This window comes from Plectropomus leopardus, chromosome 17 (genome assembly GCF_008729295.1).
Source record: "Plectropomus leopardus isolate mb chromosome 17, YSFRI_Pleo_2.0, whole genome shotgun sequence".
Taxonomy (NCBI): Eukaryota; Metazoa; Chordata; class Actinopteri; order Perciformes; family Serranidae; genus Plectropomus; species Plectropomus leopardus.
Window position 1 is genome coordinate 29,836,656 of NC_056479.1, and position 15,953 is coordinate 29,852,608.

Sequence of the window (15,953 nt, forward strand, 5' to 3'; positions counted from 1 at the left end):
GGGTTGTTTTATTGTTATTTGTTTTTTCTTTTAAAATTTTTGCTGATTTTCAAAACAAAAAAAATCTGGATTTGTTTTTAAGTTTGATTATTTAAAAAAAATACTTTTAGTAATTGTTGGGGTTTTTTTCTTTTTAAATTTTTGGTGATTTTTTTTCTTTCAACTTTTTTGTTCTTTTTGTGATTTCTTTTAAAAAGGTTTGATGATTAAAATAAATGTTTCGGGGTATTTTTCTAAAATACTTTTTTTTATTGTTTTAAAAAAAATGACTTTTTTTTTCTTTAATTTTTTTTTTGGTGATTTATCAGAGCCAGAAACAGTATAATCAAACATTTTCGTTGAATTTGTTGGAGTCACGCCCCCTACTACATACAAGGGTTAAATGACAAAAAAAATCTGCGAAACTGTAACTTTTAATTTCAAACTTTTTAAAGGGAAGAAAAACATCGAGTCAAAACAAGTTACATCCAGAGCCACGAATAAATCAAACGGAACAAAATAAAAGCTTGTACAAAAAATAAAAGTTGGTATCTATGTTGAAGCGGCGAGGAGGCAGCGGAGCAGCAGAGCGGCGGCCACGCTGCACACGGACGCCCTCCGGCCTGCAGAGCTGGACATCACGTCCCTGCTGCGTCCCGGGCCGAGCAGAGGACAGCCCGAGCCGTACTTCGCTCCCAGCGTGGACACCCCCTCGCTGGCCAGCAGGACGCCGGAGAAGGTGATGGTCCTGGAGGTGGTGCTGGCCCAGGCGCAGCTCCCCACCTCCTGCTTCACCCACACCTGGTCGGCCCTCCTCAGCTCCTCCATGTAGAAGCAGGTGTTCAGGGTGGTGTCGGTGCCGGACACCTGCAGGACAGACAGCAGAGGGGGACACCGTTATTGGACACAATACCAGAGGAGATCCTCGTCATCTTCACCACAGACAAAAAAAATAAATATTTTTAGGTGTAAGTGTGTGTGCATAGGTACACAGGCACATGGTGTACTGAGGAAACACTATTATAAATACAATTAAACCTATAGATAAAATGATAAAAGTAAATAAATATAATATTATACATAAATAAATAATTTACTCTATATAGTAGATAAAAGTTAAATGAAAGGATTCACAAACAATAATAGATATAAATATTAAAAAAATAAATAAATAAAAATAAAAATAGCAAATAAAATAATAAAAAAAATCTAGTGGAACAGACTAAAATGTATAAATAAACTGTAGATAAATAAACAGGTAAAGTTCAATTTAAAGCCAAACTTAAAGGTTTGGTCTCGAGTTTACGTCTAAAACGCTCTCGTCTCCTTGTAGCTTCCACGTTGTTCCCACTTTTGGGCCTCAAAGCTCACGAACACATGAAGTCGGAAGAACGACTTCCAGACTCGGAAGCTTTGACCTTCTGACGTCACATGAACGCAGCGAATCTCCTCGACTGTCCTCAGGTTTCTGTTGACTTTTGATCACCTTTTTTTTTTTGAGTCTGGTTGAGGCTGGCGTACCTGAGCGTGGCACGCCATCCTCTTGTTCCCGTTGACCATGAAGTGCCACACGTTGTTGTGGTCTCCGCGGCAGAGCTGCGCCGCGAACACAAACTGGTAGACACCGGCCGCCGGCGCGATGAACACGCCCGTGTTGTTGTCGTAGCCCGCGCCCTGGTTCACCACCACCTGGTTGAAGACGATGGGGTTGTACAGGATGTCTCTCAGAGAGCCCTGGAAGGACACGTAGAAAAGGACGGCGCCCCCTGGGACACAGAGTCACGTCTCAACCATGTGTTTGTCCACATCACGTCCAACGACAAATTCAATATTCATTTCAGGGCTGTCGCCATTAATCATGATTGTTTAAAGTCCGTACATAACACATTTTTAAAAAAAAAAACGACATTAATCGCTGCCTGACATTTTCATCTTTAAGACGTCGACTGTACCGGCCTGCATTTTAACCCTTTGAAACCCGGATCGACATCAGTTTTATGTGTTGAACTCTTTTCAAAAGCATTTAAACCTTTGAAACTTGAACAAATTGGTTTGATTTCTTATTAAAAAAAAAAAGTAATCAGCATTTTGCCAAGAGATGCCAGAAAACTGCATAAAATTATGAAAAAGTGACAAGAAAATAAGCTAAATATTGGTTTAAAATTAGTTTAGATAAACAGGGAGAGAATGATTAGAAAATTATTTTCAAAAAAAGAAGAAACATCTCCAGAAAACTTTATTTATAATTATTAATATGACATATTTTAAATTATTTAATTATGATCATATATTATACTATACATTATTTCATTATTATTATATAATTTATTATTATATATTATTGTAATATGTCTGCACATGCTTGTTTTTTTTCCTTATTACTCATGTTAGTTATCATTGCCATTTGTAATATGTTAATTTTTTAAAATTATTATTATTTATTTTTTTGTTTAAGGGGGTGAAATAGCGCTCCGAAGTTTAATTTTGGCGATGGAAAAACAGCATGGTCATTTCAGGGGCCCCTTGACCTCTGACCTCCAGATATCTGAATGAAAGCGGGTTCAGTGGGGACCCATGAGTCTCAGCTGTACAGACGTGGACACTTTATGACCGTCCTTTGTGGTTTTTTGTTGTTTTCTTTTCATTCCCAATCAAGACAATCTGGTGAAAATCACTTTAAATTGACAAACTGGAATTAAATTGAATTGAAGAAGTCATTATAAAATGTGATTAATGGTGAAAACATTATAGAAAATACCGGAGATTTAAAACAATGAATTGTTTGACAGCCCTGGTTAACGTTAATGTCTGCACAGAAACACATGTAACTAAATAACAAATAAATAAAGACGACAGTCAGTTTTTAACTCACCCTGCTGCCTGGCTGCTCTCTGACGGCGGATCTGTGGAGAATCAGCACACAGGCCGTTATTTTAAATCTGAAAAATATAAACTCACAGAAACACGTGAGACGACCACGACCTCTTAACACGCTGAGCTGAAATTATGTGGCGACACCACGGAAACAACGCCCGCTGAGAGTCAACCAGGATCCTTTGTTGTGGTGGAAAAAGTCTCTGGTTCAACGTCACGCAGTGGGTGCTGGTCCAAAAAAAAAATCAACGTAAGAAAATGTTAGAAGAAAAAAAAAATGCCAAAAATGCCAAAAGTTTTGCCGATCATTTTTAAAAGAGAGAAATATTGCCAATTTTTTTTTTTTTTAAAGAAAAACAAAGCTGCAGGCCTGCTTGTCTTAAAAAAACTTTATATTACCAAAAATGTCAAGAGAAAAGAAATCAAACATTTTTTAAAAAAACACCCCCAAAAAAAGGAAATATCTTGGGCCCACTTGTCTTTTAAAATCACCAAAAATTTGAAAGAAAAAAATTTGTGATTTAGTTAAAAAAATACCATCTTAAAGAACATTTTGGGACAAAAATGGAAATACGTTGGTTTATTCTGCATTTGTTCTCATCTTTATTTTTAAATAAAGATTAAATTAAAGGGTTTTTTTTTGGCTCATACTGACTGCAAGTTTGAACAACTTAAGTCCAACGAAACTCAAAATTTGAGAGTTCATAAATACTTTGTTTGTTTGTTCCTGATAACTGGCTCTGTTTACTCACCTTATATTTTTGCAGCATAAAAATTTGATTTGTGATTGTATGAAACTATAAAAAAGGATTCGGTGTATGTGAAGAGTTTAGATTGAGAATGTCTTTTTTTGTGCAATGTTGCAAACTTTGACATTTTTTTAAAAGTGAAAGTGGACTTCTTTTGTCTTAACATCTTTTCTGTAGTTTTGTCACGCTGCATGACATAATTTTGTAACTTTATAACGTACTTCCGTCTGTCCGTCCGTAACCAAAAACACATCTTTTTCTAAACATGAAGTTGTTTTGGTGTCTAAACCCGACGTGATGCCACCACCTAACTTAAAAACAGCATGTGCCGCCACCGCGTAATGCGGTCTCAAGGGGTCATGGACATTTCACATATGTGTGAGAGATCATGTTGGGATGTCGGTCAAAGGTCAAAAGTCAATTTACTTACTGGTTCCACTGGGCCGTCTACAACCAAACTGGTTACACACAACGCTGTCAGAAGAACAAAAACACAACATATCTGCAAGAGAAAGAAACCGAAAAAACTGAGACCAAAAAACAATTGACACACTGAGAACCAGACAGGACAGAGGGACAGACAGAGGGACAGACAGAGGGACAGACAGAGAGACAGACAGAGGGACAGACAGAGAGACAGACAGAGGGACAGACAGGACAGAGGGACAGACAGAGGGACAGACAGAGATACAGACAGAGGGACAGACAGAGGGACAGACAGAGAGACAGACAGAGGGACAGACAGAGGGACAGACAGGACAGAGGGACAGACAGACAGGACAGAGGGACAGACAGACACCTTGGCGGAGCTCATCTTCCTGCTGAGATCGCTGCAGCGCTGACTCGCTCTGTCAGGATCCTGCCGAAATATTTTTGTGCCCAACAGCCAAAGTTCAACTGCTGCTGCTTCATTACAAAATCTGTTTGAATAACTCTGCACACAAACACACACATTAACCCACACACACATACACATTTAATTTCACACACATAAATGCACACGCACCTGCCAACACACTGACAACACACACACACACACACACACACACACACACACACTGACACCACACACACACACAGACGAACTTAATTTACAATTTTCATGCTTCAGGAAAAACGGACAAATAATAAAAGAAAGAAGCCCTGCGATAGTCTGGCGACCTGTCCAGGGTAAACCCCGCCTCTCGCCAATGACAGCTGGGACAGGCTCCAGCCCCCCGCGACCCTTACGAGGACAATGAATAAATAAGTGCAAGAAAGACCCCCCCAACAAAGTTTTTATGCTCCCATGAGGTGATATTTCAGGTGCTTTAAAAAAGCCATATTTGTCCAAACTGCAGTGGAAACCCTGTTTAGTCTTTTCTAGGTCACATGACGCCGTGAGGTCACATGACGCTGTGAGGTCACATGACGCTGTGAGGTCACATGACGCTGTGAGGTCACATGACGCCGTGAGGTCACATGACGCCATGAGGTCACATGACGCCTTGAGGTCACATGATGCTGTGAGGTCACATGACGCTGTGAGGTCACATGACGCCTTGAGGTCACATGATGCTGTGAGGTCACATGACGCTGTGAGGTCACATGACGCCTTGAGGTCACATGACGCTGTGAGGTCACATGACGCCTTGAGGTCACATGACGCTGTGAGGTCACAGGAACTGGCTCCCTCATGATGCAGCAGCAGCTACAAGAGCTGTTATTGCATCACATAAGTCTGAGAAAGTTTTTAACCCACAATTCCTCTGTGAAATCGTGGACTACATCTCCCAGAAATCCCTCATACGTGGTCGCTCCCACGTATAAGGGGCTCGCCTTTCCATCACAGCTCCATAACACGCCTACGTGGCCTCGGATTGAAATAATGACGGCTAGTGCGGCGGCTGCAATAGAAATAAAGCTGACAGAGAGCGTCGACTCTGCGAGGCTCAGCGGCTGCAGGGGACCGGACTTTGACCTCACGTTGGAACCACAAAAACAGTCCTGTATTGCTGTCTGCCAGGGTCAGACCAGTACACGTCAATTTCAGGTCAAGTCAGTTTTATGAATAAAGTCCGTTATCACAAAGTTTGACTCAGAGGGCTTTACAGCATATGATATTCCTCTGTGCTTAGACACTCACATTGACTCAGGAAAAACTAAAAAAAAAATATTAGAAATCTCAGTAAGAGCGACTTAGGAGGGACCCCTCTTCAGGATGGACAGAGGTGCCTGAGACATCATTAAAAACAATTAAATTACAGAATATAATTTATGATAGCATGTGATTTTACATGCAGATATTACAATTTATGTAAGTGGTGATAACAGTCACAGGTGCATATTAATAGTGGAGGCATGACTGATAGTAATGACGGTAGAAGTTGGCATCAAGCAGGACTACAACATCAGTGCAACCTCGACACAGGCACAGCCACAGACAGGACCACAGCAACAGCACAACAATGACCACGATCCAAGCTGAGCTGCAGGCAGAAATACAACATCAGCACAACCATGACTGTGATCCAGGCCAAACCAAAAGCAGGATCACAGCATCAGCACAACCATGACTGTGATCCAGGCGCAGCCAAAGGCAGGATCACAGCATCAGCACAACAATGACCACGATCCAAGAAGCCGAGTTAGTGTTTTGCAGTAACAGGACCATGAGTGTAAGCAGATAAAGAACATCCACTCACTCCCTCAAGTGTCAGCTAAAAAGCTGCTTTATCCATATGTGCCCATATATTTTACAAAGTTTATGGATATATGTATATATATATATGGATACACAAGGAGGAAAGTTAAGCTACCTCAACTGACCTGTTGTATCATAAAAATAAAAAAAAAGCCTCCAAAATAAGAAAGAGGGATCGATTAATGGTAGATGGTAGATTTATCTATTTACAAAGAAAAAAAGGGAAAAGATTGCACGCACATTTTTATTCATTTTTGAATCAGATGGGAAAGTTATTAGCAAGTGAGTTTTTAAAATCATTGTTCTGTTGTTGTAATACTCATTTTGACCACAAGAGGTTGACGTACGCTGCACGTTATTATCTGGTTTCAGTCGCTGTATTCTCGTTGCATCTGTGCATTTGTTGTTCAGATCTTGATGAAATAAAGTTAAATGTGATTTTGATGTCTGACATGTTTGTTTTGGGGTTTGTGTTCATTTAATGTGCAGAAAAGCTCAGTGCAGGAATTTAACTGCTGAGTTTTAGATTAAAGGTCAGTGCTGTAAAAGAAGTCTCTGTCCAGCAGATGGAGACACTGGACTGATAATGTCCATTTATCCCGAGACAGGACGTGGGACTTCATTCATGTGCTGCATGCTCTGAGGACAAATATTAACATAATTTTATGAAAAATAAGTAAAATGTACCTGTTAAGGTGGGAATATTATTTATGTAATGTTGTCAATAAGCCTGTTTTTTTTACTTTGTAAAAGGAGATACACACATTTCTGTATTTAAATAAGTTCAGACACATAACTTTATAAATGTGAAGGCCTGATATGCATGTCTTTTTATGTGTGTATAAATATGTTTGTTTATATGTGTATATGCTGTATATGTCTTTACCAGCTGAGCTACATAGACTCTATCACTTAAGTTTTCAGCTAAGTTTCAAATACTGCTGTTTTGTCCACATTTGTCTCTGCGGGATAAAAAGGAAACACTGACTCACCTGATGGGGACAGACTGAGGAACTCAGCTGCTGATTCGATGTCGTTGATCACATCTCATCACAGCTGCGTTGCCCCTAAATAAAAAAAACACTCAGAAACTGTTGTGTTGTGGCTTTTAGCTGTTCCTCTCTTTCCTATTAAGGGTTTTATTGGATTATCTGCAGATTAAAGGGAAAAATTAAAGACATTTGTCTGAGGACAGAGGCATGTGGTACGCTGTAACGCTGTGATTTGTGATAACGGGCTTTAGAAATAACATTGACTTGACTTGTACTTGTGGGTGATTTTTGCTTTCAGAATTCATGACCATCCGAACAGACGGAAAAAAACCCCACAAAGTATCCTAATCAAACATTTAGATTTGTGCTAATTATTTTTATGTTCATTTAGAGTAGAAATAAATCAGTGCATTGTGTTTTGTGTGTGTGGGTGTGTGTGTTTGGAATATATTTGATCTAATTATTACTAACGAAAAAAAATAGTTGCATTTGAGAGAAATGCAAAAGAGAAGCATCTCGGCTTGTGTTGGAAGATTTTTTAACCCCACTGAATATGAACCACCGCAGGCTGAATTTAAAGGATGTCGACCTGCCTGCTGCCCCGCCGCTCGGTCCGCTTGCTCTCTGCGGTCCGACACCGCTCAGCGTCGGCGCTCCACTGACGGCTCGAAGTGAAAACTTCATTGTGAAAAGGGAGAACCTCCACAGTCAGTCTGCTGCAGAAACATCTCTCATCTCCTGCAGGCCCACACCTGCGCCACATCACCTCCCTGCTCACTTCAACACGCCTCCTTTCAAGCAGGTTAATCCCGCCCCCTCCTTATCCTAAAAATTAAAGAGGACATCAGTCCATGCACCCTAAAAAACGCAACAATCTGCACTTTAGGCATGCACATTAGCCACAATAGTTAAAAATAAAGAATATTTTACACGAAGGCTGAGCTGTTTGTGACAGTTTTTAGGTTATTTGCCAAGTTTGAACATTTGTGACGCTTCAGTTTCATTTGGCGTCTCTGTTTTTGAGGTCATCTTTGCAAATTTGTAAACTGCTCCAGACTGTATGCAAGTGTATTTTTAAAAGCTGCAAAATGCATGTAAGGATCTGAAACCTGAAACTGGCTTGATGATGAACATGGAGAAAAGGCAATGAGAAATTATTTCAGCGTTACAAGAAAATGCCCCAAAATTAGCCAAACAAAAATAAAAATAAAAGTAAAAGAACCAAAGCAGGAAATGACCTGAAAAGTGCTTAAATAAAAGAATAATTTCTGATAGTTATATTTAATATAAATATAGTTTTTTTGTTATTTTTCCTCGGTAATTTGAAAATTTAATAATGATTCTCTCTCTCGTTTTTAGCTCATCTTTAAGGTAATTTTCTTGTCACCTTTTACATATTTTTTTGTAAAAAAACATTGTGTTTTGAAAGAAATCACACAAATTTACTGAATGTGTCAAAGGCTAAAAGGCTTTTAAAGCTCTTTATGTCTGTGTGCTGTTACCTGGCCTCACCTCTGATATTAACCATCTGTGTGCCGCTCTCTCCTGCAGAGCTTCCTCTCAGCACACAGAGCCTCCTCTGTGTGTGTGTGTGTGTGTGTGTGTGTGTGTGTGTGTGTGTGTTTGTGTGTGTGTGAAACTGGAGAGGTCAGCATTCCTCGGCCCAGGCCTCAAATAAAGACCCAGATTCTTGCAGAAATAATCCAGATTCCCGCTGGGACTGCAAACCTATCCGGGCTCCTGGGCAGCTGCCTCTCTCAAGGTGGACAATCGGTGTCTTTGTGATGCCAGCAGGCTGAGGACGCAGCCGGTCCACGTACCCAGCAGCCCTCAGTCCTGCTGCCGGACCTCTGTCTGCACACACTCTCTGCACACCTCGCCGTGGAAACACTGGATTATTTGGGACAAATATCCTCGACATCAGCCCTGGATTATCAGAGCTGCACACGTTTTATTGATGGATTACGGGTGTAAAAACTCTTCTCAGATTGGATGTATGATCAGCAGCTCTTTGGGATTACCTGACCATGACAACACGTCTCCGCCAGCTGAGAGGTAGGCCGCAGTTTTCCCTCTTTTGCACCCTGGGCTTCATTTTTACAGCACAAACCTACAGGCCCAGAGGGGACGACTATTTTCAGTGGTCAGTCTGGAAAACAAAGCAAACAAAATATTCAGTCTGCGTTTTTAAGCAAACAAGGACACACAAAGTGAGGAAATGTGCTGCTGGTTTCTCTGGGTTTTGTCTCAGTTGCATCTTTGTCTCTTCACACACACTCTGCTCTGTGTCTCCGCGAGGAGCACAAGCTTCAACCCAACGAGAGACAGGTTATCTTACTTTTTTCCTCATTCAGTCTCTGCACAACTTTTGAGTTGGTAAAAAGCTGCTTTAACCCTTTGAAACCTGGAGCACCATCACTTTACTTCACAAGTATTTAAACCTTTGAAAACAAATTGGTGAAATTTCTTTCAAAAATGTGAGAAAAAAAGGCAGCACTGAGCAACTTGGCAAGAAATGTCCTGCAAATTTATTCAAAATTTTACAGAATTATTACTTTTTCTTAAGCACCCTTTTTTCAAGTACTTTTCTTTGCTATTTTTACTTTCCTTGTATTTTTTAAAACATTTTTTAAGGTATTTTTCTTGGCATATTTTAAACTTTCCTTATTTACTTATTTTTTATTTATTCAGGTGGTTTTAGTTGTAGTAATTTTCATGTACTTTTTTTAGACTTTCCCCTTTGTTGTAAATATTCAGGTATTTTTCTGGGCTTTTGTTTTTACTTTTCCCTTTTCCTTTTTTTTAAAGGTAATTTTCTTCCATTTTGAGAATTTCCTTTTTTTCTGATTTTTTTCCCCTTGAGGTTTGTTTTTGCTAATTTTCAGGTATTTGTTTTTGTATTTTTTCAAACCAATTTGTGCTATTTTCTGGGGTCATTTCCTCCTTCTCATTGCCTTCTCTCCACTCTTTTTTTTTTGGGACAGAAATCATGCCAATTTGCTCAGGTTTCAAAGGGTTAATTCTGGGCCAGTCAGTGAGTCAGTCAGGCAGGATTCAATGTTAGACCACTTAACATGCTTTATTTCAGCATTCAAAATAATTAAAAACATCTCAATTTATTATACATATACAAAATAGGTACAGATCCTTGTGGTGTTTTCCCCCATGTCTGCCTTCTCTCACAAACTCTTGGCTCTTTCTTTCTGTGCACTTTTAAAAAAATGTCAAATTATTATGATTTTTGGTTGTTGTTGGTGAGAAAATTCACCCTTCGCACAAGACAACAAGAAACAAACTACAACAGGAGGGAAATTTGGAGGACAATGAGATTCGGGGAGATTTGAAACATTAAAAAAAACAAACAAAAAAGGTGAAGAGAGATCACTTGAACTCAGAGATCGAGATAGAAGAAGTCTGTCTCAGTCTGGACACCAAGAACAAAAACTGCGGTTTCATTTTAGCACCAAGAGGAGCCTGAACACAACAGCCAGGAGACCTCAAAGAAAGAATAGCACCTTATTAGTATTTTTTTAGCTGTTTCTGCTTCTGGTAAAGTGTCGGGAAACCTCGACGCCCCGCCGACCGCCACAGGCCTCACAAACACTGGGCCTTTTTTTTTAACAGTTGGTACTCCTTGTTTTTCTGAGGTAGGATTTTCAAAAAAGAGGTTTAAACCCATGTTTCTCTGCTGGTGGTTTTAATGTGACTTTTCTTTCAAATTAAAAAAAAAGAAAAAAGGGAGAAATAGAAACAAGAACAACAAACGAATCACAACAGCTGCATCACAACAGGACGGGCAGAACAACAAAGACAAAGTGGCTGTCAGTTTCACCGTTTATTCATCAACACCTGAAACGTGGTACAAAGCAATTGGGTTCTGTCTGTTGGGACTGTCCTTTCATTCCTCTCACCACAGTGGTGTATAAAAATACAAAAGTCACCTGTGTGTGTTTCTGTAAACTCCAGAGAGGCCTGGTTTGGCTGGATGAAGAGGGGAAGTCAATTTTTTTTACACTTTACAGAAGCATATATTATTTTCTTGTTGCCAGTGAAACAAAATGTCTTCTCTACAGGATCCTTGGTGTTGGTGATGGTAAAAAAAAAACAAAAAAAAAATCAAGAGTCAGGAAAAAAAAAAAAAAGTAGTGGTCCCAAACGCGACGATGCAGACTCCGCAACATCGCCGCCGTCTTGTTCGAAGTGCAGGTTTTTAGGCAAAGTGGACCATCAGAACAATGGCCGAATGGAAATCAGGAGGTCAGATTTTTTTCAGAAAAATGGCTTTAGAGAAATGTTTTGTTGGGCTTTTTTTAGAGAGAGATGACTGCTAGAAAAAAATAAAACACACACACACACACAACAACAATTTCAAGTCCAGATTTCTCTTTTTACAAGAAACAGACGGGTCCAACTTCAAGGCCAAACTCTTGGTCTGGAGCACCAACGTCCATAGGAGCGATATCAATGATGGGCAGGCGAGATGTTTTCGTTGTTTTGTAGTCGATGACTGTCTTGCCCCACGCACCGGTGTGTGACTGCAGCGAGAGGACAAGAAACGGAAGTTAGCGTCCAAACTTTCACCTGATTTGAATTTTAGCAAAATATTATAAACATAAAATATTCAGCTGAGGAGACGACCCTCCTTTTTCAGAGGTACCCACTTTAAAACGAACGGTTGACAATGTAAAACTCAAAAAACATCAATTGGCCAAAACTATTCCTTTTTAAATAGGTTTCATGTTTTTGTTATGTTTCTTTCTTTTCCCTACACTTTATTTATTTGTTGTGCGATTACGTTCATTTATCCTGAAATATTTTTTTTGCAATTTTATTATGAAAATCTAGAACATACATACTCCATGCAACAAATGCATCCAATTACGTTTGGAAAAAAAGCTCAAAATTTTCCACTTGGTTATTGCAGACATAAAATTACTGCTGTTGACAATTAAAAGTTAAAAAAAAATAATTTTATATTGGAAAAATTGTTTGACTATTTAGACATCTCATTTTCACTGTGTCTAAAAAATGATTTGTTTTGGAATTTAATTTATTTTTACTCAATTTTTATATTGTGCAATATATTTACAATATTTTTTGTTAAAATCCGTAACATGCATTCTCCATTTAATAATTGCATTCAATAAAATTTGGAAAAAAGGGGGCATCAAAATTCATACTGCACAGTCGATGCTGAAAATTTTGCCTGAACTTGCTCAAAGCAGATGAACTGTAAGACGAGCAAACATGTCTGATGAACTCCCTCAGGTCTCTGCTTTGACTCAAGGTGCTGAACCTCCGACCCTCAAACTCATGCTACTGGTTGTTGCAGGTAAATCTGCATAAGAGTATCGACTAACGACTTGGACTTTCTGTGTTTTCGTTGTGCCCAAAGTACGACGACTGCACGGACCGAGCTACAGATTTCGAACTAAGCAGAAATCTGTCTTTAAAGGAGAAATAGAAAATATGTTGCTTTTCTCACCGTGCATCCGTCTTCCAGGACACTGTAGGTGAAGCGGCTGTTGCCCTCGGCTCTGATCTCGATCTCGTTGGAGCCCTGGAGGAGCACGGCCTTCTTGAGGTTGCCGGCGGAGGCGTCCATGTAGGCGACGCTGTTCTTGCAGTGGTAGGTGACGTTCTGGGAGGCCTCAGTGGACATGAGACGCAGGAAGGTCAGCTGGATGTTGACGTCCTCTGGCTTGGAGCCCTGGCTGCCGTACTCGAACTGTGGAGGACAGGAGGGACGGGGGAGACGTTAGTGAGTGAGCGCTCAGAGGTGGAGCGGTTAGTCGAGGATGGAAGAAGAGCTCCGTTTGTTCACCTGGAAGCCGTCGGTCATGGCCTCTCCGAACCAGACGTGCTTCTTCTCCTTGATGTTCTTGCTTGTGTACCAGTTCTTCTTGGCGACCTGGCTCTGAGTGGGGGATACGCAGGTCTCTCCGGTGTCCATGTTGCAGTAGACCTTGATGGCGTCCTCAGTGCTGCCCTGGTCGGGGTCGATCCAGTACTCGCCTGGAGGAGTTCGGAAAAGGGCAGAAAAAAAAATCAGAGCTCCAGCACTTTTCTCGTCCTTCGTGCAGATTCGACCGCTCTGGCGTCAAAACTCACCGCTCTTCCAGTCAGGGTGGCACATCTTGAGGTCGCGGCAGGTTCTGACGGGGTTCTTGCGGGTACCATCGGGGCTGCGGATCTGCTCGATCTGCTGGCTCAGGCTCTTCAGGGTGCTGTCCACCTCCAGGTCGCGGTCGCGGAGAACGTTAGCGTCATCAGCGCGGTACATGCGGAAGGGATCGGGGGCCTTCTCCTGAGGCTGGGAGATGAAGCCAATGTCGAATCCGCCACCAGGGGCACCGGGTGCTCCAGGAGGTCCGGGAGGTCCAGGAGGACCCTGAGAGACAGGAAAGGGGAGAGAAGGCAGAGAGGAAGCTGCTTACTTGCGGATTGAAGCTTTGAGTTGCTCCAAAAAATCGCAACCTCTATATTCTGTCAGGTAAGAGACAGAGTGAAAGGACAGATGGACTCACAGCAGGTCCCATCTCTCCAGAGCGTCCACGAGGTCCAGGAGGTCCACTGGGTCCAGGCAGGCCAGTCATACCATCCTTACCAGCGGCTCCAGCAGATCCAGACGGGCCCTGCAAACAGCATGAAGGGGATTCTTAGAGTGCTGATATGAAACTTACGGCCTAAAATTTTATAAACGTCCTAAAATCCAAGAAAGTCCAAAAATCCTAAAAGTGTCCTAAAATCTGAGAAAAATCCAAAATGCATCCTAGGATCCTAAATATGTCCTAAAAATGTACTAAAATCCAAAGAAAACCTCAAATCTGAGAAACATACAAACATCCTGGAAATGTCCTAAAATGTCTTGAAAATGTTTAGAAATGTCCTAAAATCCAAGAAAGTCCTAAAATTTTATAAACATCTTAAAATCCTAAAATTGTCCTACAATCCAGGAAACATCCGAAGATCCAAGAAATGTCCTTAAATCCTGAAAACATGTATGGGGCTGCTGTAACTGGCCCCTGTGATTTTGCAGAAGTGGCCCCTGAGCGGAGCACATTGAGGCTCCCTGCATGAAAGTGTCTCCGAACACTTGGAGACACGAAAACCTCCAAACCTGTAAAAGTGCTCAGAGCTCTGGAGGACTGTGTGGTGTGTTGACTCACTCTGGGTCCAGCGGGTCCAGCAGCACCAGCGGGTCCCATCTCTCCAGAAGATCCCTGTGGGTCCACAGCAAAAACACATCAGAGACTAAGTTTGTATATTTTGTGTGTGTTTTGTCGGTGTGTGTGTGTGTGTGTGAGAGAGGGGACGTACAGCGGGTCCAGGAGGTCCCTGCATGCCGGTGAATCCTCTGTGTCCCTTCATGCCTCTCTCTCCAGCCTCTCCGGTCTCTCCCTTGTCTCCACGAAGACCAGGAGCTCCCTGTTTTGGGGGAAAAAGGAGACGAGTGTTGTTTTGCTTCACTCCACGAGCTGTTTTTTCTGTTTGTGTGATCCGGTGCTGATGTTGGTACTCACAGAAGGACCACGAGGTCCAGCAGGGCCAGCGGGGCCAGCAGGTCCAGCAGGTCCCTGAAAAACACAAAAATCACTTAAATGCAGGCAAACACAATCTGAATCCTTCAGATACTTTCATTAAAAGACAAATACGAATCTGAAAAATCGTCACTCACAGTCTCTCCACGGTCACCGTTCTTTCCAGCGGGTCCGACGGGTCCAGGGGCTCCAGAGGGTCCGGGGGCACCGGGGGCTCCAGCAGGACCGCTCTCTCCACGGTCTCCCTAAAACATAAAAATAAAAGATTTAGATTAAACCAAATATCTCACAGGACTGTCAGCGGTTTTGATTTTTTTGAACTCAACATAAACTCATTTACACGGAAACGTTTCATAAATTTGGTGAATAAACTAAATCTGGCTGTGCAAACACAAAATTGCAAAAAAAAATGCAAGATATCTAAAGAAAAAAATTTCAAACTGCAAAGGTCATCAAGCAAAAATAAAAAAACCTCAAATTTAATCACGTTTTGCACCTTTTTCACTTTTGTGTCAAGATCAGCTGTAGAGTCTGCAGAGACGGCCGCCAGCTTGTTTTAACACAGATTAGTGTGCTGTGCTTTTGCTGCCACTAGATGGCACAAAAAAACGTCCACAGGTGAGGACGAAAGGATCCAGTTCAGCAGAGCGAAGTATAAAGCGCAGCAATCCCAAAATATGAGAGCCTGAAAAGACTTATGGAGGTCATTTTGTTGAACTCTTCTGGTCAGTTTTACTTAAAAACTTTAGTTTAGGTAACTCAATAAAAGCAGTTTGGACACTAACTTTTTATAAGTTAAAACAAAAGAAAGACTTTTTAAGGTGCATACAAAACATTACAGGTGTCTCTGGTCTGGCATCATATTGGCGTCATGTCAGTTTTTTTTACAGACATGGCTCTGATTTTGTGTGCCGCTTTCTTTTTTCTCCTTTTTTGTGTTCGCTCAGTTAAACATGAGAAAAAGTCCAGTTACAAGAAAACTACATGAAATTTAACAGAAAAAAGGGAAGACAAAGGGTAAAAAACAAACAGAAAACAAAATTCTAATAGCTGATTATAATATTAATAATAATAATAATAATAATAATATAATTGACAATGATAATGTGAAATATTTAAGGAATTATTAAAACAA

The 15,953-nt window shown here is 40.9% G+C and overlaps 2 protein-coding genes across 2 annotated transcripts in view; both read right to left on the bottom strand.

The window, feature by feature from the left end:
- Positions 1-229: 229 nt before the first annotated feature.
- LOC121956901 lies at positions 230-4,577 on the bottom strand. The gene is made up of 5 exons (XM_042505335.1): positions 4,402-4,577; positions 4,033-4,104; positions 2,852-2,882; positions 1,501-1,745; positions 230-846 (listed from the first exon to the last, which is right to left on the bottom strand). Exons 1-5 carry the CDS (start codon positions 4,570-4,572, stop codon positions 532-534), a joined length of 834 nt encoding a protein of 277 aa, XP_042361269.1. The 5' UTR covers positions 4,573-4,577; the 3' UTR covers positions 230-531.
- A 6,522-nt stretch (positions 4,578-11,099) lies between these two features.
- Positions 11,100-15,953, bottom strand: part of col1a1a (collagen, type I, alpha 1a) — a 29,634-nt gene continuing 24,780 nt past the window's right edge. Inside the window, 9 exon segments of the mRNA XM_042505296.1 lie at positions 11,100-11,812; positions 12,763-13,005; positions 13,102-13,292; positions 13,389-13,668; positions 13,805-13,912; positions 14,447-14,500; positions 14,598-14,705; positions 14,801-14,854; positions 14,956-15,063. Of these exon segments, the coding sequence (XP_042361230.1) occupies positions 11,666-11,812; positions 12,763-13,005; positions 13,102-13,292; positions 13,389-13,668; positions 13,805-13,912; positions 14,447-14,500; positions 14,598-14,705; positions 14,801-14,854; positions 14,956-15,063 (1,293 nt within the window). The 3' untranslated portion in view covers positions 11,100-11,665.